The sequence below is a fragment of the Pituophis catenifer genome, unplaced genomic scaffold (assembly GCF_029215685.1).
Source record: "Pituophis catenifer annectens isolate HBS135680 unplaced genomic scaffold, rPitCat1.0.hap2 SCAF_1, whole genome shotgun sequence".
NCBI lineage: Eukaryota > Metazoa > Chordata > Lepidosauria > Squamata > Colubridae > Pituophis > Pituophis catenifer.
Genome location: NW_027256881.1, coordinates 222,517,047 through 222,537,423, shown reverse-complemented (window position 1 = coordinate 222,537,423; position 20,377 = coordinate 222,517,047). Strand labels below are relative to the sequence as shown.

Genomic DNA, 20,377 nt, shown 5'->3' with positions numbered 1-20,377 from the left:
ATTAATTCAAAATTCAATGGCCTTGAAGCCATTGCTCTATAGCCGTGATGGCGCATGCCATAGGTGGCACGTGGAGCCATATCGGTGGGCACACGAGCTCAGCTCCGGCACACATGCGCACGCCGGCCAGCTGATTTTCAGGCCTTCTGGGCCCACTGGAAGTCGGCAAACAGGCCGTTTTCAACCTCCGTAGGGCCTCTGGGTGGGGGGGAAGGCCGTTTTCACCCTCCCCAGGATCCTAGAAAGGGTCTGGAGCCTGGGTAGGGCAAAAAACGGGCCTACTGTGCCCACCATGCCAAAAGCGGGGGAAGCATGGAGGTGGGGGTCGTGCACATGCGCGGGGACGGGATGCATAGAATTATAGGTGTGGGCACGCGCTCCCCCCACTTTTGGCACTTTTGGCAAAAAGGTTAGCCATCACTGCTCTATAGTGTTCCTAATGGCTCCATCTGGTCTCTTGCTGTTTAATGCAAGAGTTCTAGAGTTTCGGTGCCTTTAGAATGTTAGTGTCATTCTATTCCTCTTTTCCTTCAAAATCAAAAGAAGCTGTTCCATTTCTCAATTTGTGTCTGACATTTGTAACGGATTGGATGGGTGTGAGCTAAATCCAGACATCCTGGTGGACAGATGATAGAAGGATTAATGAATTAAGAGTTAATGTACACAGAAAGGTCTTTATACTTGACCTAATGGTTCAAATTTGCAAGCTGGCTTTTTTTCCAGGACCTAATGCAAAAAATCAGTCAGCTAATAGTCAAGCATGTGTTTGCAGAGTTAAGCTTTGTCTGCTCACTGTGTCTGTTTCCAGAATTATCAGAATAGATTGCTGTGATATCTCATCTGGGCTATGATAGCTGACGCTGCCTTTGTAAATGTTTGGACATCTCTTTTGGTTTAGATCACTGCTGTCAGTCTGCTTGACTTGAGCCTTATAGTATGCTGGTTTGCTCTGTGGATATTGCGAGGCCTGCAATTAATGGATGATACCACTGGTGAAATCCAAATTTTTTTTACTACCGGTTCTGTGGGCATGGCTTGGTGGGCGTGGTGTGGCTTGGTGGGCATGGCAGAGGAAGGATACTGCAAAATCCACATTCCCTCCCCATTCCTGGGGGAAGGATATTGCAAAATCTCCATTCCCACTCTACTCTGGGGCCAACCAGAGGTAGTATTTGCTGGTTCTCCAAACTACTCAAAATTTCTGCTACCGGTTCTCCGAACTGCTCAAAATTTTCACTACCGGTTCTCCTGTAGAACCTGCTGGATTTCAACCCTGGATGATACACAATAATATGTATGAAATCAATCAAAAATAAAATAGTGAAAATAATGATTATAGTTCATGCACTGATTTTTCTGCCTGTAAGAAGTATTTCTTCCATCACAAGAATGATTACAACTTTGTAGCAACTTTTGAAGAATGTTGAAAAGCCACACCAAAAGCACTGAAGGCCACAACCAGACACGGCATCACAGGTTGTGTCCTCTCAAGCTACAGTGTATTAAATTAAACATGCTACTTATGATTTTTGAAGTAGATTACACGTGGATCTGTTTACTCCATTATGTTGTGTCTGGGTTTCGGATCTACTGCAAAGTCCTTTCTCTTAGTTCACCTAACCTCTGATACTTTTTGAATTCGCCAAAATCAGGAAAAATCTGCAAATCTCCAGCAAATTAAGTTTAGCTTGACTGCAGATTTTCAACACTGAAACATTTTCCCTGAATTTTTTATCAGTCTGTAAAAAATTTTGGCCAAAGATGCAACAGTATTTTGGTAAGCTATGAAAAACATTACAGTACACATTAACTGTACACATCCTCTGGGGTTTGGAAAAAAATGTCTTGAAAGTATGAAAACTTGCACAAAATTAAACAAAATTGGGTACACCTGGGAACTTTGTTTTTCAAAAGTACAATTTCACAAAACTATTACTTTATCCTCATTTTATCCTATTTGAAGGCAAAGCAATTAATTCAAGGTTTAGAAGTTAAGAAGAAATTTTCCTTGAATCCTATTGGGGAACTAGACTTTGAAAAGTCATGTCTGGTTACTTTCTAAAATCACTGATAAGCAGGACTACTGAATCTGGGCTTCAAAGATCCGGATAACGAATAAATGGTAACAAAGAAAAATAAGGACTCTTAATTCTTAACTACCGTGTAAGATTATCCAGATTTTGCAGCCTGGATCCTAATGAGGATTAGCTCCAAGCTACAGCACCCTAATTTTTTATTGGCGATTCCCATATTTATTTGTTAAATTTCCTCCAGAAGCTCAAAATGGCATTCATATCATTTGAAATGGATTCAGGATTGTAATGAAAAGATTACATCATACCTCAATAAATCCCAGCACAGATTTCAATTTGTCTTAACAGGTTGGGAAGAAAAATTAAGGAATCATCATCATCATCATCATCATCATCATCGGCAGTCTTCTTTGTAATGCTATTTCATTTTGAAATAAAACAGAACCTGGAAATTGCCATTACGCTACTTATGGATCATGCTGAGATTATTCATATCTTCAAGTAATTTGTTTTATTTCTGCTGCTTCTGAACTGGCCCTAATATGCAACAGTAGTTTTGAGAAATCCCAGCTGGGCCATGCATGAAAATTCATTACAGCTCATTACAGTAACAACTTGCCATTTCTATTAATTGCAACTAAGCTTCAAAGGCAACACTAAATCTATGCATGTTCATTTGGAAGTGCACTAATCATATCAAAGGCTACTTCCATGTAAGCATTTTTTTAATTTTTAATTTTTTTTTAACTTTATTTTCAAGACTGGGGCGACTACATTATTGTGTTCTGGCTCAAAATAATACTCTAGGCAAACAAGCAGCTTATTTTTGCATTCATCTATTATTTGATGGGTGGTGCTTCTTCTTTTTTTTTTTTACCCTTCTGGCTGCTTAGAGAGCTATTTCATAGTAATAATTTAAATTCAGATAATGTTGATTACAATCATTTAAAGTCCTAATTGTCCGTGGAATTTGTAGATAGCACATCTGACATGCCACAGTACATGTGTTCAGGGGGAAATAAAATTTTAAATGACACCACATATTTGTATATGCAATTGTTTTATTATTTTTTTTATAAAAATTACTCTAAAGACTGCATAACACAGGGATCTTTTTAAAAAGTTTTTACCGCCAAGATCTCCATTGCTAGATCCCCTCCCCCCCGAGAAATTGTCAGTAACACAGCATCCCTCTGAATTAGAGGCTGCACATCTTCGCCCACAGAATATGGATGAAACTGTTAAACAGCATATTGTTCAGTCTGAAGGCGCTTCCCAAGAGTCCACATCAGAAGAGTCTCAAATCAGCGAGGCCTGTTCCGAGTTCATCAGAATGGCTTTGAATTAGAAATCTGAAGAGCACGTTGGCTGCTGGGCATTTGTCCTTAGCATGTAACTAGAAGCTGTCTCCTGCTATTTGTGGGATTTTCAGGGTTTGTGCAGCTGCCAAGGGCTCCCTCTTCCCTTTGGCAAGTACAGAAGAAGGAAGCCAAGCAGGTCTCAAGCATTCCATTTTTTTTTCATCCAGACCTGAGTAATCTCATCAGTCAATGGTACCATTATAGGACCTGTTGAGCTTGTTGAATGTGAAGTCTAAACTATGTGAGGAAATGGGCTTGCGGTAAAGAGGATTTGTAGCCTTAAAAGGAAAGGAAAGGAAAATTATGAAACAGAATGCTTTCTTGGTAAAATTAAACTCTACACTCACACCAGTAAACATGATTTTTTTTCTTTTTTATGACCCTTTAACTCCTTTATTCAGGGTGGAGTCCAGGCAACTGAATGGAACTGAGCATTTATTGGCTGGATGCCCTTCCTGACACCTATGTGGAGTTCATAGCATATATTTTCTCTTTGCACCCTGATAAACATCTGCCTCTGCCTAGGGTTGAACTCTCAACCTTCCAAGTGGGAGGTGAGTGTCCTCACCTCTAGGCCATTGCACCCGCTCACCCCAGTAAATATTATTTATTTATTTATTTATTTATTTATTTATTTAATTTAATTTAATTTAATTTAATTTAATTTAATTTCCAATTTATATACCGCCCTTCTCCCTGAGGACTCAGGGCGGTGTACAGCCAAGATAAAAAACATAGAATACAAATATTAAAACATTTAAAATATATATAAATTTTGGCCCGAAGTTAAGCACCCGCTCACCCCAGTAAATATTATTTATTTATTTATTTATTTATTTATTTATTTATTTATTTATTTATTTATTTATTTATTTATTTATTTATTTATTTATTTATTTATTTATTTATCATATTTGTATACCCCCCTACTCCCGAAGGACTCAGGGCGGTGAACAGCCAAGATAAAATACAAAGACATACAAAAGTTAAAAAACTATTAAAAACAGATTAAATAATTTAGGCTCAGAAAACAAATTAAAACATCCAATTTATCTAAAAAACATTTAAAACCCAATTTAAAAGCCAATTTAAAAGGGAGAGTTAGGCCAGACCAGCCTGTTGGAATAAAAACGTTTTTAGGGCGCGGCGGAAGATGCGTAAGTCTTGGATCCTCCGTATCTTTAATATGATTAAAGATAAGCTATTCTGTTAGCCTTTCACACTGGTTTCCTGTAATATTTAAGAGCCCTGTTTTACTGATCAATAGTTTAATGATTCTTAAAAATCCTGTCCTTTAATGCCACTAAATTTGCACAAAGTAGCCAGACTATAAAATGGTTCAACCGCTTCACTGTCCTATTTGATTTTGTCCAGTTTGCACTGGAAGAAATTTCTAATTTTATTGCTATATAAGGGGTTAATTAAAGAACTGTAATGTTTGAGAGATTTTGGAAGGATCTTGCTTTCTATCTTACAGTGATACATACAGTATAAACAACATCACCAATCAATAAAAGAGCATTGTGAATGCACAGTGAAAGACATTATGGTTAAATATCCAGTAAGAAAGAAATTGAGTTTTCTTTATAATGCTCAACTTAGTTCCACATAAAAACAAGTTATGAAAGATGGAATAATAAAGTTTCTCATTCAAAGCAGGGAATGGAAACATGGTAATGTTATCTAACTATTTAGTCATGCAATGCACTTTCATAGGTTTTTCATTTTAGTAACAATTCTGGTGGAAATGTCATATATGTACACTCATCTGCCCAGATCATACCTGATCATGGATGAACTTTGAAGTGCTGGGCTGAACATATGAGAGAATGTAATCCTTCAAAATTTTGAGCAAAAGATTTTTGTTTGGCTTCACTTGCTTTGCTAAATACCTCTTTAAATAATCCACATGACCCTAATTTCTACCATCTTTCATTACACTAGCTTGAATTCATTTATATCCAGGTAAAAAGATCGTGACAACAGATTGATGTACATTGTTATAATCGAAGATAGGAGCTGCTGTATATGTTAAAGAGGGACCTCTAAAATACAATTCTTAAAAAGGGCCCGAATAACAAAATCTAATGTTTTCTAAATACATTCTTTCCCTTTCCAGAAGTAGGACTTCTTGATTTGAGGTCATTCCTGAACAGCAAAACTTTCTTTCACCGTCTCCATATTCTCAGCATCCTTTTGTATTTCTTCACCTTTCTGAACCACTGTGACTTTTTCAATCTCCTCTTTATTTTTCTAATTTAATACTCACCATTTCGTATCTTGCCCGGGAACGCTCACTCTGGAATTTGGCAAATTCCCGTCTGTCGTGAATTGTAACCAACAGCTTCCAGATTGCCAAAAGGACAATGCCCAGAAGCACAATACTGCCTACTACAGCGAGTAAGATCGTCATGACATCAGGGGCAGTACTACACTCTAAGAAGAAGAAAGAGGGGAATATGATTCACTACTATTGACAAGGGCAGTGTCTTCAAAACAGGCCTCATCAGAAGACAATACAGAATACATCGCTCCTGAAGTATGCATGAATCTAATTGAAAAATATTTGAATGTAACTGTTTTCAAATGTTATTATCCATTTTTAGCATTAAAAGTAGGCCTGAGATTTAAGCAATATAAGTCTATTGCTTAAATTCAGTATCATGGATTATGTTGATGCAAATTGAATTTGTATGATTCATGTGGAGGCGCTGGCTGTGCAAATGCCATTAAGCAGATGGGAAACTGTTTTTATCAGCAGCTCCCAAGTATGATCCCAAATCAGAGCAGCACATGTAACTTAAAAATGAATTTTTTATGCTGAGAGGTTTATGGGCACACAGTGCATGACTGATGGATGTAGGCCACACTCTTTTGTGTCAGAGACATCTCTTTGCAGGGAAGGTTATATGCGTAAGATAAATTTCTGGGAATTATCAGCTAGATTTAAGTGTACACATTTTCCTTTAGAGAGTCAGCTAGCACTGGATTAAGTGTAAGTGTTATTTATTTCCAGGATTGCTCTATGTAACCAAACTGGATTCTGCCAGAAGTTCTAGCAATGCAAAAGGGACTCCTCCTTAGAATGGTATTAAAGGGAAATCTTTTTCAGTGCCAGGAATCTCGGGTGCCAGGCACACTGTTTATATATTATTTATTTATCTGTTTATTAATGACATTTGTATTAACTATTCCGTATATTTCTCAAGCTATACTTTTTCTTTTTTGCTAAGCATTTGTGAGATAATTTTTCACAGCAGATGGCAGCATTTAGCCAACTTTCATCTTGAAAAAACTAAGCAGGATCAGATTAGGTTAATTCTTGGATGGGAACCACCGGAAACACTCACCACTGTAGACTAGAGGTGAAGTAAAGTCCACAAGATGTCACTTATATATTATAGTTAGAAGACAAGACAGACTCATCTATATAATCACCTTGAACCAAGTTTGACCCAAGGGAACATTTACTGCTTACATTTCACTGTTCAAAATATGGAAATGAGAAAATAATTTATCATTGTTTCTTACTCCTGGCTGGAAAGCCAGTTTACATCTGATCACACCTGATTTAACCAAAATGAATATTCAGTTACAAATTGACTTACTCCAATGTTTTCCATTTAAATTGCTATTTTATACATTGGATTATCTAGATTCTTTTCAATCTGGTGATAATTATATTTAGCCTAGCTAGTATATGGAATGGGTGGGGATTTCTTTCCAGTTGGTTAGTTCTTGTCCCAAATGTTTTTTCTGGAAATAGTGCTTCCAAACTGGAGTGAGCTTATTTCAACAAATTTGTTGTCCATCTCAACAAATATAGTATTTTCCTGTTACTGGCATGTTGAAAATCCATGCGAGACCAATTTTATATAAGCTGGAAAATGTGAAAAAATATCCTCCTCAAAATCATTTTCAAACTAACAGTGCAACTGTATAACATAGTTTTTAACTTAAAGAAATCTTACCTATCCTTTATCTGAAAGTAGAAAGCTAATTTGACCATGCTATGTGTTAAAATAAGATGGTGCAGTAGCTCAGCGGTTAAGATGCTGGGCTTGTTGGATGGAAAATTGGCACCCCAGGTTTGAGACTCCAACCAAGACAGAGTGAGCTCCAATCCTCACCCCAGCTCCTGCCAACCTAGCAGTTCAAAAGCATGCAAGTGTGAGTAGATAAATAGGTGCCTTGGTGGCACAGTGGTTAGAATGCAGTACTGCAGGCTACTTCTGCTGACTGCCGGCTGCCTGCAATTTGGCAGTTCAAATCCCACCAGGCTCAAGGTTGACGCAGCCTTCCATCCTTCTGCGGTGGGTAAAATGAGAACCCAAATTGTTGGGGGCAATATGCTAACTCTGTAAACTGCTTAGAGAGGGCTATAAAGCAGGGGTGAAATGCTCCCGGTTCGGACCGGCTCGGGTGAGTAGGTAGCGATGGTGGCGGGCAGTTCAGAGAACCGGTAGCAAAAATCCCTGCCCCCATCCCCCATGCCCAGCTGAGCCCTGCGATCACCAGAGCCTTTTTTTCCTTTTAAATGGCTCTGACCAGCCAAGCTCTGACATCCCAGCTGAGTTGCCTGCTAATCAGGCAACTCAGCTTGGATCGCTAGAGCCATGTAAAAGAAAAAAGGTTTCTTTTTTTCTCCCCCCACCCCCAGCCTCCAGCTTGCTTATCTTAGCTGCTGATCGCATGACGATCGCAATCCATGCATCAGCAAGCAACTGGATCTCCCTGCCTGCAATCAAGCTAATCGGTGAGCAGCTCTATCTGCAACTTTAAGACTTGTGGACTTCAACTCCCAGCAAAGCTGGCTGAGGAATTCTGGGAGTTGAAGTCCACAAGTCTTAAATTTGCCAAGGTTGGAGACCCCTGTTCTATTGGGTAAGTTTTTTTTCCCCTTTGGAAGCTTTAAAAAAAATAGTTAATTGGGGTTTTTTTTAGTTGTTCTTTTTTTAGACTTAGCCATTTAAAGTTTAGGAAGTTTTAAATTTAGCTGTTTATATAAAAATAAAATAAAATAATATTTGTGCAGCCTTCTGAGATTTAGTGTGTTTCTGTAGTGTTTCACTCTAACTACACAAACACACAAAATCTCACAAAGCTGTATGTGGAATTTTGTGTGTGTAAAGTGTGAAAGTTGGTTTTTTTGGGCTTTTTGTGGCTGTGTGAGGTTCCTGCTTGTTGCAGGGCCATTTTGAGTCTCTAGCACAGCTGCTTTTACATTGTGGGTGAACCAGTTGTGTTGTGTTGTGTTTTGTAGGTTAAAAAAGGGCAAAGAAGTGACATTGACTTGGCCACGCCCACCCAGTCACCTTACCACCAAGCCCCGCCCACTAATTAAGCCACGCCCACAGAACCGGTAGCAAAAAAAAATAGATTTCACCCCTGCTATAAAGGACTGTAAAGCGGTGTATAAGTCTAAGTGCTATTGCTATTGTTACCACTTTGGTGGGAAGGACATCATGCTGGCCACATGACCATGGAAATATCTTTGGACAACCCTGGCTCAATGGCCTTAAAATGGAGATGAGCACCATCCCCTAGAGTCAGCAATGACTAGTGGAGTAAAATCTGCAGGGATTCCTTTATACTTTACCCGTTACCCTTTACAAGGGTAAAGAGCTAAACTAATACAGATTTTAATGTCCCAATCTATATAATGGGAAAAGATACTCATGGGAGGGAAGTCCTTAAAAGAAAAAGAAACATAATTCCAATAAAGGAAGGAGAGGACAACAAAAGAAGATACATATATGGAACTCTGACTGGAAAAAGACTGATATTTTATCAGCAGTTTGGATAAACCTACCTTTCTGTCTAGAACTAATGGCTGGATTCCAAACAAAGACAGAATATATTAAGATACTCTTATTCATCAATAAATTAAAATACAAGATACACTACAAGATATCTCTTGTAGTGTCATGTTAATGATTCATTTTAGGCAGGTAAAAACAGATAATGGTTGATTCTGCTCTGTGCCACTGTACTATTGACTGAGATTACTTAGAATCTGTACTTTTTTATGATTTATCTACCTTTAAAAAGCACAAATCTTTGTGGACCTTTTTTGTAGCATAGTCAGTACTAAGAAATGAGCTTGTTAACAAATATGTTTGCAAAAAGCTCGAACGAATTGTGTGCAATGACAATAAAGTCTGAGCCATAATGTTTGTCCTAGAAGCACTTGACTAATTAAATTAGTAGATTTCCACTGCTAATTTATATTTGATGATGAAGTTCTATGTCTTCATTTTAGGTCTAAATCAGTTTATTACTTCAGATTGAAATCTTCCTAAAAGTAACACAAGCATGCTAAGAAGTATGATATGCCTTTGAAATTATCTTGTCATCCTAGGTACATATGACCTGGTGATGGACACCAGCTTTTCAAATGCTGGAATTAATAACCCACTTTCTCAATAAACCTTTTGAATTTTATCTTATGGATCTGTGGATCTGGGTTTTTCAAATGCCCCTTGTGTTACCAATAGCCAACTTTCTCTTTAATATTTGTATCACCCACTCTCTGTAAAAAATGGAGTAGAATTGATCCACATATATTTTTCTACTAATAAAAACTGTGTCCAAATCTGTGTCCTGCACTGTTCTAAGATTTTTTTAAAAAAATTCTCATTGCCTTGATGGTCTGAAGAGTTTACATCAATAAGAAAAAGCAAGCAGATAAATAAATACCTGGTTCCTTGAGAATACTGATATTTGTCTTTCCATTGGTGAGTTCTGAGTATGTGAATTTCATCACACAATCCTTCACAGGATAAGCGCATAAGATTGAATTAGGGTCATCAGTTTCTGAAATAAGATTTTAAAAAAACTCAAGTGGAATTAAGGGCATTAATGCAATACATTGCAATATATTCAAATGCAAAACTCATGTTCCATGTTTGTGTTGTTGGCATGTATTCAGCGCATTGCAATGTGTTTAAAATACCTGTTATTTTGGCCTCTGCAATTGAAGGATATGCTGGGATTCTCACGAGACTGGATTCCTTCAATATGAGAGGCTTCTTATTAGTACATATGGAGCATATTATGGAAGTGTTTGCATATCTAAAATTATACAAACTATTAACATAGAGAGTGTGTTGGATGAGATGTCCAACCCAACTGCTTTACTTCATGACTAATTGTTTATAAATCTATGGATAGACATCACTCAGGGAATGCAGAGGAAATGTTGACGTGGTTATACTCTACTAAAACAGTAATTATTATGAGGTCCTGAAAGAAGGCCAAGGAAAATCTGGCCTTTTGGAGTAATTTCTTTAGCGGAGGAAGTTTCATTTCCTTCTACAAATCTGCATAAAGGAAGTAATTGTCTAGAAAAAGGTTTACTTTTACAGCCTATTTCTGGGCGTAGGGTGGTAAGTGAGGCGAATTACAATTTTGGATGATATGTATTACAGAAATATATGATGTGAAAATACTACAGAGGGATCAACAGACAGCATTAAACTAATCTGTTAATTAAAGCTTTTCAGAGATATGAGGTAGGTTGAGACAGGCAAGTGATATGTTTTCAGGTAGGTCTTTTTTTCTTTCTTTTTTTTAACTTGCACAGACTTCAATCCTTTTAAAAACTATTTAGCCCTTTGGGAAATAAAGACACCTGGCAGCCTTTTCTAGTTCTGACAAGAAAACATTAAGCGCTGCTATTACTACGTATATTATTATCTTAAAAATAAGCTACATACTAGGCAGGTTCCAAGAAAGAAAACTAAAATTAATTTTTAAAAAAATTATAAAAAGCCAACACGAAAAGTTGCTCTGACCCCCAACGAATTATATAAAGGCGGAGAACTTGCTTCAATTACAGTTGCAGTTTATTTGCTGACCCTCTAAGCCAGGGGTGTCAAACTCGTGTCATCACGTTGTTGTCAAATAACATATCGGAACTTTCGGGGCCCCCTTTGCTAAAATGGGGGTGGGCATGACCAGCGCATGACGTATCCGGCCTGCGGGCCGCGAGTTTGACACCTCTGATCTAAACAAAAAAGCAGAATTGAAGATATTAAAAGTACCTATAATGAGATTGTGAACAAATCCAGTAAGTGTGCTCAAAGCATGGAGCAGATCTGAGGAGGCATCAGTTCTATAGGTAAAGCGGGGCTTAGCCTATATGGCTTGAATGGGATGAAAAATAATTGACAACGCCATTATTTTACCACACATCCACAGAATACCACTTGTTACCCAGGTTGCTGCATATCTGAGCAATCTTTATAGAAGAAAGAGGTCATTTAAATATTCTTCAGTATATTGTGCCTGTTCCTATAGTGACCCCATGTTGAGGACTCAGATTTTTCTCTGCTCATCTATACCAGGGGTCTCCAACCTTGGCAACTTTAAGAGTTGTGGACTTCAACTCCCAGAATTCCTCAGCAAAGCTGGCTGAGGAATTCTGGGAATTGAAGTCCACAAGTGTTAAAGTTGCCACGGTTGGAGACCCCTGATCTATACACTGGATGAGCCTTTGCTACTTGACAAGTAGAAGCCGGCAAGCAGACTGAACGCATAGAGATTCAAACATCTCAATGAAATTATACATTGACTGCTCCCATGGCACCAAACTCACTGCTTTTGAAGCTCAGTGGATCTTTGGCCAAGTTCTCATAGATTTCCTAAAGGAATCCTGCAGGGTTCTAAGAGTTCTTGCAAAAAACATGGAACTTTATGAATAATAGTGGATTCCCATTCAGTCTTAGTTCATACAAACTCAAACTGCAATAGAAATGCCATTGGGAATATACAGAGGGAAAAGTTGTATTTTAGGAAGGCAGGGCACAAAACAATGGTATTTATGGAAGAGAACATTTGTAGCTCAGGATTCAACTGTGGAGTGCTTGGTGTTCTCAGAGCTTGGTTGTTTACCTGCAGATGTTTCATTACCGAACTAGGTAACATCATCAATTGGGTAACGAAACGTCTGCAAAAAAACAACCAAGAGCATCAAAGACCCCCTCACTGTCAGGAGAGGAAGTATGCACCATGTGGTTCCCAATATAGTACCTAATAAATTAAACCTTTTGAAACCACTGCAACTCTCACTCACAAAAACGGGTTCATTATTATGTGAACATTTTGCCAACAGATATAAGAAGCTACTCTATAATTATTTTATAACTATTATTGTTAGGTTCAGCTTGCAGCGTACTCCTAACTTGTTGGTCAGGCAATATCTGTTTCTTTAAGAAACAACTGAGCCACGTAATCAGGGTTTGCTGAACCCTGTAATTAGGCTACAGTGCATAAATAAGCAGCACAGAGAAGCGTTCGTTCTTCCTGGTTTTTCCTGCTTCTTCCGGATTGATACCTGATTGTATCCTGTTGCTTACTGCGTCTGTTATATGGTACTGTATACCAAGAGTTACTAAAGTCTGTTTGCTTTGGTAAGGGAAGATACTTACTGGACTGATATTACTGTTTATGACCTTGGACTGTTTTACTTACACCAAGACTGTTATCTATAAAGTATTTTTCTCACACGAGCTGGACGTTTATCTCCTTCCCTGTGTGTTTCTGCTCTGCTCGTTGCACAAGCAACAAATACTTTTTACACACACCCTAACATTGGTTATGGGCCCAGAACGTTCCAGGGCTCTTTAATTTGTTTTTGTGGAAGTGAGAAGTGCAGGCAGTGGGTGTAGTAGTCAAGATGATGGCTTTTGAGCAAGGTACAAGTTATTCTACCATAACCCGGTTGGATGGAACAAACTATGTTACCTGGTCCACAAAATGCTGTCTACTTTTGCGAAAAGAAGGACTGTGGGACATGGTTAATAATCCACCGGACATAACTGCATTGAATGCTGCTGACGAAGAAGATGCTGAAAAGATAGTGAAGTTTCACAGGGACAACGAGCGTGCTTTATGCATCATTGGCCTGACACTGGGAGACCAGCAACTTGTCCATTTCCGGGGCGAAGTGTCTGCTGCGAGGTGTTGGACAAAGCTAAAGAAGCTCTACGTTCGTGACTCTGTGGGTGTCCATATCTACCTGACACGGAAATTATTTCGCTTACATCTTCAGAAAGGAGGAGACATGATGGCTCACCTGGACTCCATGACAGGGCTTTTCCAGGAGCTACATGAGAAAGACCTTGTGTTTACTGAACTGCAGCAAGTGTATATTATTCTTTCATCATTGGATGACAGTTATGACTCTTTTGTTTCATCATTAGAAGTATTGTCTATAGATGCACTAACATTGGCCAGTATAACTGGTAGGTTACTGGATGAGGCCAAACGTAGGCAAGAACGAGACCAGTTAAGGATGCAACAGCAACCAAAAGTGGAAGCTGTATATGAGAATGTTAATATTGTTAAACGCTGTTATGCATGTGGGGCTAAGGGGCACATTGCAAAATATTGTAATAATAAGAAAGTGTTTGCTAGAAACTCTGCTAAACCCAGGAAAGGGTGTAATTTAGCAACCAGTTCATCTATTAATATAAGAGATGATTGGTGGGTGATTGATAGTGGTGCCTCTCAATCAATAACAAAAAACAGAAAACTGTTTCTAAATATGAAGAAAAGTACTAAAAAGGTCAAATTAGCTAATGGCTGGAATGTGACTGTAGCTGGGGAGGGACTTGTTCAATGTTCTATTAGTAAGCACCTTTTACCCATGCTTTATATCCCTAGTTTGAAATATAACCTTTTATCTGTAAAGTCATTACTACATTCTGGGTTTACAGTAACTTTTAAAAACAACAAATGTTTGCTTGAATGTGAAGGCACTGTAGTTACTGCAGAATTAGAAGACGACTTATTTGTTATTAGGGATAAGTCATTACTGTTAGTTCAGTCAAAAGCTAGATTTGGAAATGTAAAGCCGCATGATGAATGCTTACATTTATTACATAGAAGGCTTGGTCATCTGAATTTCAGGTTGTTGAATTTGACTGTTAGGCAGTCTAACGGCATAAAATTAAGGGCTTGCAGCAAATACCTGAATTGTAATACTTGTAACCAGCATAAAAGTAAAGTTACACCTGCAAACCGCTGCAATGGGTTTAAAACAACTAAACCTTTGGAGGTAGTCTTTTTAGACTTAATAGGGCCAAAGAAACCCAGTTTAGGGGGAGCATGCTATATTTTAAGTATAGTTGATCACTTTACCAGATATGGTTTTTGCTACCTTATGAAGTCCAAAAGTGATACGTTTCAATGTATCACAAATTGGCTTCGTTTTGTTGAAAGGAAGCAGAGGTTTAAGGTGAAATGCATTGTTACTGACAATGGAACTGAGTTTACTAACCATCAGTTGGCTAAGTTTTTGAAGGAAGCTGGGATACAGCATAAACGTTCTGCCCCTTTTCGGCCAGAACATAATGCATATATTGAGCGAAGAGGCCAGACCCTACAAGCTATGACTAGGACTATGCTGGCTGATGCTTGTTTACCTGATAAATTGTGGGGAGAAGCAATACTATGTGCCAATCATATTTTAAATAATGTGGTGCACTCCTCTACAGGAAAAATTCCTTTTACTTTATGGCACGGGAGGAAGCCGGATTTAAGTTATATTCATACTTTTGGTGCACCAGCCTGGGTGCATATACCAGTTAGTCAGAGAAGGAAGGACCAACAGAGAGCAAAGAAAATGATTTTTGTTGGTTATGAGGCTAACCATAGGTCCTATAGGTTCTGGGAAACAGGAACAACAAAAGTTTTGTGTAGCGCAAATGCTAAATTCCTAGAACATGAAGGCTGGGACAGGTTAGAAAAAGCAGACTATGGTTTTACAGATATGGATGTTAAGATAGACCATATTCCTGATGATAGTTCATCTAAGATGGATGATAAACCATCTATTAAGGTGGAAGAACAGGAACAGGAATCAGGGTTAGGGGAGGATGAACCCAATATACCTGATGTTAGTCCTGTTATGCCTAGACGATCTTGCAGGGACCGGCATCCACCAGATCGCTATAAAGCCACAGTGGTTTGCCAAGTAGATATCGAACCATCCAGTTATCATGATATAAAATTATATCCAGAAAAGGAGCAAAAAGCCTGGCAAGAGGCAATGGATAGAGAAATTGATTCTTTGAAGAGGCTTGGTGTCTATGAAGTTGTAAGAATACCACCAAATGAGAAACTTATAGGCTGTAGGTGGGTCTATAAGGTAAAGAAAAGTGTAGATGGGGTAGTAACCCATAAAGCTCGGCTTGTTGCACAAGGGTTCTCACAGACAGATAGAGACTATGATGAGGTTTTTGCTCCAAGTCTACGAGCGAGCACTTTGAGAACGATGCTTGTTTGGGCAGCTAGAAATAAATGCTCTATTACTCATTTAGATGTCGAGACAGCTTACTTGAACGCTCCGTTAAGGCATACAATATATATGAAAAAACCTCCTGGTTATGATACACAGGATAGAACTGAGTGTTGGAGGCTACAAAAAAGCCTATATGGTTTAAGGCAATCAGGTTACGAGTGGAACCAATGTATAGTGCAGGAATTACATAACATTGGGTTCTATGAGGGCGTAGCAGATAAATGTCTGTTTAAAAAAGAACAGGATGGATGTGTTTCATTCTTGTTACTCTTTACAGACGACATTGCCATAATTACCAGAACTGACGCTGAGGCCAGAGAGATTATCGGTCAGTTGCAAACAAAATTTAAACTTAGAAATCTAGGACATATACGGCATTATCTAGGGATGGAATTATGTAAACCTGCCAAGACTCCTATGACACAGGAATTCCAGCAGGATAGTTTGCAGAGTCCACAGTTCAGTAAAGAACTGTATCAATCATTAATAGGCAGTTTGTCGTATTTGAGCAACTGGACACGGCCTGATATAGCTTTTAGTGTTAATCAACTAGCACAATATAGTTCAGAGCCTACTGATAGGCATTGGCAGGCTGCTAAACGTGTTCTTAGATATCTTAAAAGAACATTGCATTTTGCTATGTATTTAGAACCTAATGCCAATATGATGTTAAAGGCATATGCTGATGCCAGTTTTGCCAGAAAATCTACGTCTGGAATAGCAATCATGTTGGATAACTGCCTGATTGGATGGAAATCAATTCGCCAGAAACACATCAGTTTGTCTACCATGGAAGCGGAGTTTTCTTGTCTATCACTTACATGTACTGAACTGATTTATTATAAACAGTTGATGGAAGATATTGGATTCAAAATTGATTATCCTATTACGGTTTATGAGGATAACCAGGCAGCCATTAAAATGGCAACGAATCTTGCTGTAAAGACAAGGACTAAATACACTGATATACGTTATCTGAATGTTCGGCAATGTGTTAAGGATAACATGATTACATTGGAATATTGCGCATCAGAGGACAATATTGCCGACAATTTTACCAAAGCGCAAGGTGCCATTAAACACACCAATTGTTGTGAAAGATTTGGATTAAGAATCTGAAATGTAACTGATACCACTGTACAATGTATGATTTGGATGTGTATTTTTGTTTCTGTATCTATTGTGTGTATTGTCCTGCCCAATGGGGAGAATGTTAGGTTCAGCTTGCAGCGTACTCCTAACTTGTTGGTCAGGCAATATCTGTTTCTTTAAGAAACAACTGAGCCACGTAATCAGGGTTTGCTGAACCCTGTAATTAGGCTACAGTGCATAAATAAGCAGCACAGAGAAGCGTTCGTTCTTCCTGGTTTTTCCTGCTTCTTCCGGATTGATACCTGATTGTATCCTGTTGCTTACTGCGTCTGTTATATGGTACTGTATACCAAGAGTTACTAAAGTCTGTTTGCTTTGGTAAGGGAAGATACTTACTGGACTGATATTACTGTTTATGACCTTGGACTGTTTTACTTACACCGAGACTGTTATCTATAAAGTATTTTTCTCACACGAGCTGGACGTTTATCTCCTTCCCTGTGTGTTTCTGCTCTGCTCGTTGCACAAGCAACAAATACTTTTTACACACACCCTAACATTTATAATTATTAAATTATTATTATTTGTTATATAAAAGAAGACATTTTTCTACACAGACGTATTATAAATTTAAGCAGCAGTGGCTCTTCAATCTTACAAGGATCTTTTAAGATCAGTATGAGGACAATATACACATAGTATTCAACTATCTACTTATAACCACTGATTATCTTCAGAAGAAGATTGGTAAACAGGTCCCACTTCATTCTCTCTGTGGTTTTTTTTAATGCATAATATTTATAGAGTGAGTTACACAACAAAAGAATGTGGCATGGGTGGTTCAAATTTTATAAATTCTTGCAGGTAATTTAAGATCATTCTTCTCCTTTATAATACCCAGAAACAAGATTAGCTGTACAAAACATGAAAAATTAGATGGTAAATATTTGATAAATCCAGCAACGATTTTATCACAGGGCAAAGGCACTTTCCTAGCCTAGATTCTGTTTATTCATATATTCTCTGGGGACTGTTGCATTTCCTTTGGTTTATGCAGAACTCTTGTTGCCTATAAAATCAACAAGTTTTCAAAAGTTTTGGGTACATTATTCTAGAAATGTGCATTTAAAATACAATCGCCATAGCATGTAGACTTATATACCACTTCCTAGTGCTTTACAGTAGTGGTGGATTGCCTCTGGTTCAGACCAGTTCAAAAGAACCGGTAGTAAAACTGGTAGGAGGCTCTGCCCACTGACCCGGATATCATCATAGGTGATCTGCGCATGTGCAGAAGCTTCTGTGCATGCGCAGAAGAGCGTGCGTGCACACGAGCGAAGTGAGCAAGTGCGCGTGGGCGCAATGCGAACTGGTAATAAAGGTAAGTAGGACCCACCCCTACTTTACAGCCTTCTCTAAGCGGTTTATGGATTGCCCCCAACAATCTGGGTCCTCATTTTACTGATTTCAGAGGGATGGAAGGCCTAGTCAAACTTTGAGCCGGTCAGGATCGAACTGCTGGCAATGAGCAGAGTCAGCCTACAATACTGAATTTTAACCACTGTACCACCACAGTTCAAATGAACCAATAATGAACTGGGCAGAGTTTTGTCCAAACACCCCAAGCACTGTGTATCTTTCTGTGTAATGTTAACTGTGCCTCTCTTGTGGAATGCTATCACAAGTAGCATTCCAAATTAAACTGCAATTCATTAACTGTAATTATCCTATTTTTCTTCTTCTCATATTTCCTCCTATAGCTCATCCAACTACAACTGTCCCCCAAAAGCTGGTGCTTCCACCTCTAAGGACCAAACCAGAGGTGAAAAAAATGTTATATTTATTATTCTGCCAGTGGGGCAGATAAGGAAATAATTCTGTAGATTTGGCCTTTGAACGATTTGCAATTTTCTCCTTGTACTGGAAGGCCTTTCTGTGCAAGCCAGCACAATATTTAGCTAGGTTATCTTTGCAGAGCTTAAACATGTGAATTTAGAAAACAGCCTTAATCTAAAGACTATCGTTTAGGGTTATCTACATTCAGCTATTTGAAATTAAGTTTAAAACTTTTTCTCTTTTATATTTACAGAAAAAGGAAGATTTCAGCTAGATGTTCCAGGTAAAATCATTATTAAAATAGGCTGCCACAAAATCTCTACTGCATTTCTAGATGAAGAATGATATTTTCTTCAAAAGATTGAAAGCAGAATTGATATTAAAACCCTGTGCAAATAGCCAAAGGAATGTCAAACTCACCCTTGCCCTCAAAAGAGATAGAAACATATCTATCATAGATTAAAGAAAGAAAAGAATATTGCAAAACATTTATATTAGAAAATGCTGTTGCTTGTGTTATTGGAAGAGTGAAGAGTGAGCCAAAGAGACAGAAGTCATACATGAATGAAGATCAACGCCAAAATGGTCTCCATGTCTGCATTAACAATAGGTAAGAAAAAAGATGAGGCCATTCTTTTTAAAGACAACTGAGTTGAAATTCGAATACTCCCAAAAATTAAAATATTCAGTAATACTGAATACTCAGTATTGGAATGGACCGGGGTGAAATGCTCCCGGTTCAGACTGGTTCGCCTGATCCGGTAGCGATGGCGGCGGGTGGTTTGGAGAACCTGTAGCAAAAATCCCTGCGCCCCTCCCTCCCCACCATGCCCAGCTGAACCGCATGATCATCAGAGGCTTTTTTTTTTAACTTTTAAAAGCATTTTTCTACAACCTCTTCCGACGAAAAAATGCTTTTAAAAGTAAAAAAAAAAGCCTCTGATGATCGTGTGGCTCAGCTGGGATTGTCAGAGGCTTTTCAAAGCATTTTTTCTGCAACCTCTTGGCCGAAGACGTGGTAAAAAAAATGCTTTGAAAAGTCTCTGACGATCCCAGCTGAGTTGCCTGATCAGCAGAGGCTTTTCAAAGCATTAGAAAAAATGTTTTGAAAAGTTAAAAAAAAAAAAAAGTTGGCCATGCCCACCCAGTCCCATTACCCCTCCACCAAGCCATGCCCACAGAACCGGTAACAAATTTTACATTTCACCCCTGGAATGGACTGAAAAGGTCATCTAGCCTCACCTCTGTTTGGCTATCATCTGTGCACAAGTATCATCTAAACAATCCAGAAAGGTGCTGGATTGAGGCAGTGGAATATAAATGAACACTAAGGGCTATTCAATTCAGAACTCTCTGCTTTGACAGTCTATAGCAAACAAAGGTCTCTCAACATTCTGCAGTCCAAGATTCAATTAGGTGGAAACATAAGAGATGACAGCCTCTTCCCAGCTCTCCCACCTGTCCTATGTGATTTGGCAAGAGGGTACTGTCGGTCAAGGAGTGTTAGTTGGCCAAGCCCCATAAATGTCTCTTCTGCCATGCTACCAGAGGTGGTATTCAGCCGGTTCTGACCGGTTCTGCTGAATTGGTAGTGGAAATTTTGAGTAGTTCGGAGAACCAGCAAATACCACCTCTGGCTGGCCCTGCCCCCAATCTATTCGCTGCTTCCCGGGTCTCAGCTGATTGGCTGGGTCTTCTTTTGTTGCCCTGCACAGGAGAAGGGAGCTGGAAAGCAGATTAGTGGTGTG

The 20,377-nt window shown here is 38.6% G+C and overlaps 1 protein-coding gene across 1 annotated transcript in view; it reads right to left on the bottom strand.

The window, feature by feature from the left end:
- Nucleotides 1-2,992: 2,992 nt before the first annotated feature.
- Nucleotides 2,993-20,377, bottom strand: part of ITGB5 (integrin subunit beta 5) — a 65,534-nt gene continuing 48,149 nt past the window's right edge. The window contains exons 11-13 of the mRNA XM_070957077.1: nucleotides 10,094-10,210; nucleotides 5,664-5,830; nucleotides 2,993-3,672 (exon numbers count right to left, since the gene is read on the bottom strand). Coding sequence (XP_070813178.1) covers nucleotides 3,577-3,672; nucleotides 5,664-5,830; nucleotides 10,094-10,210 — 380 coding nt within the window. The 3' untranslated portion in view covers nucleotides 2,993-3,576. The remainder of the gene's footprint in view (nucleotides 3,673-5,663; nucleotides 5,831-10,093; nucleotides 10,211-20,377) is intronic.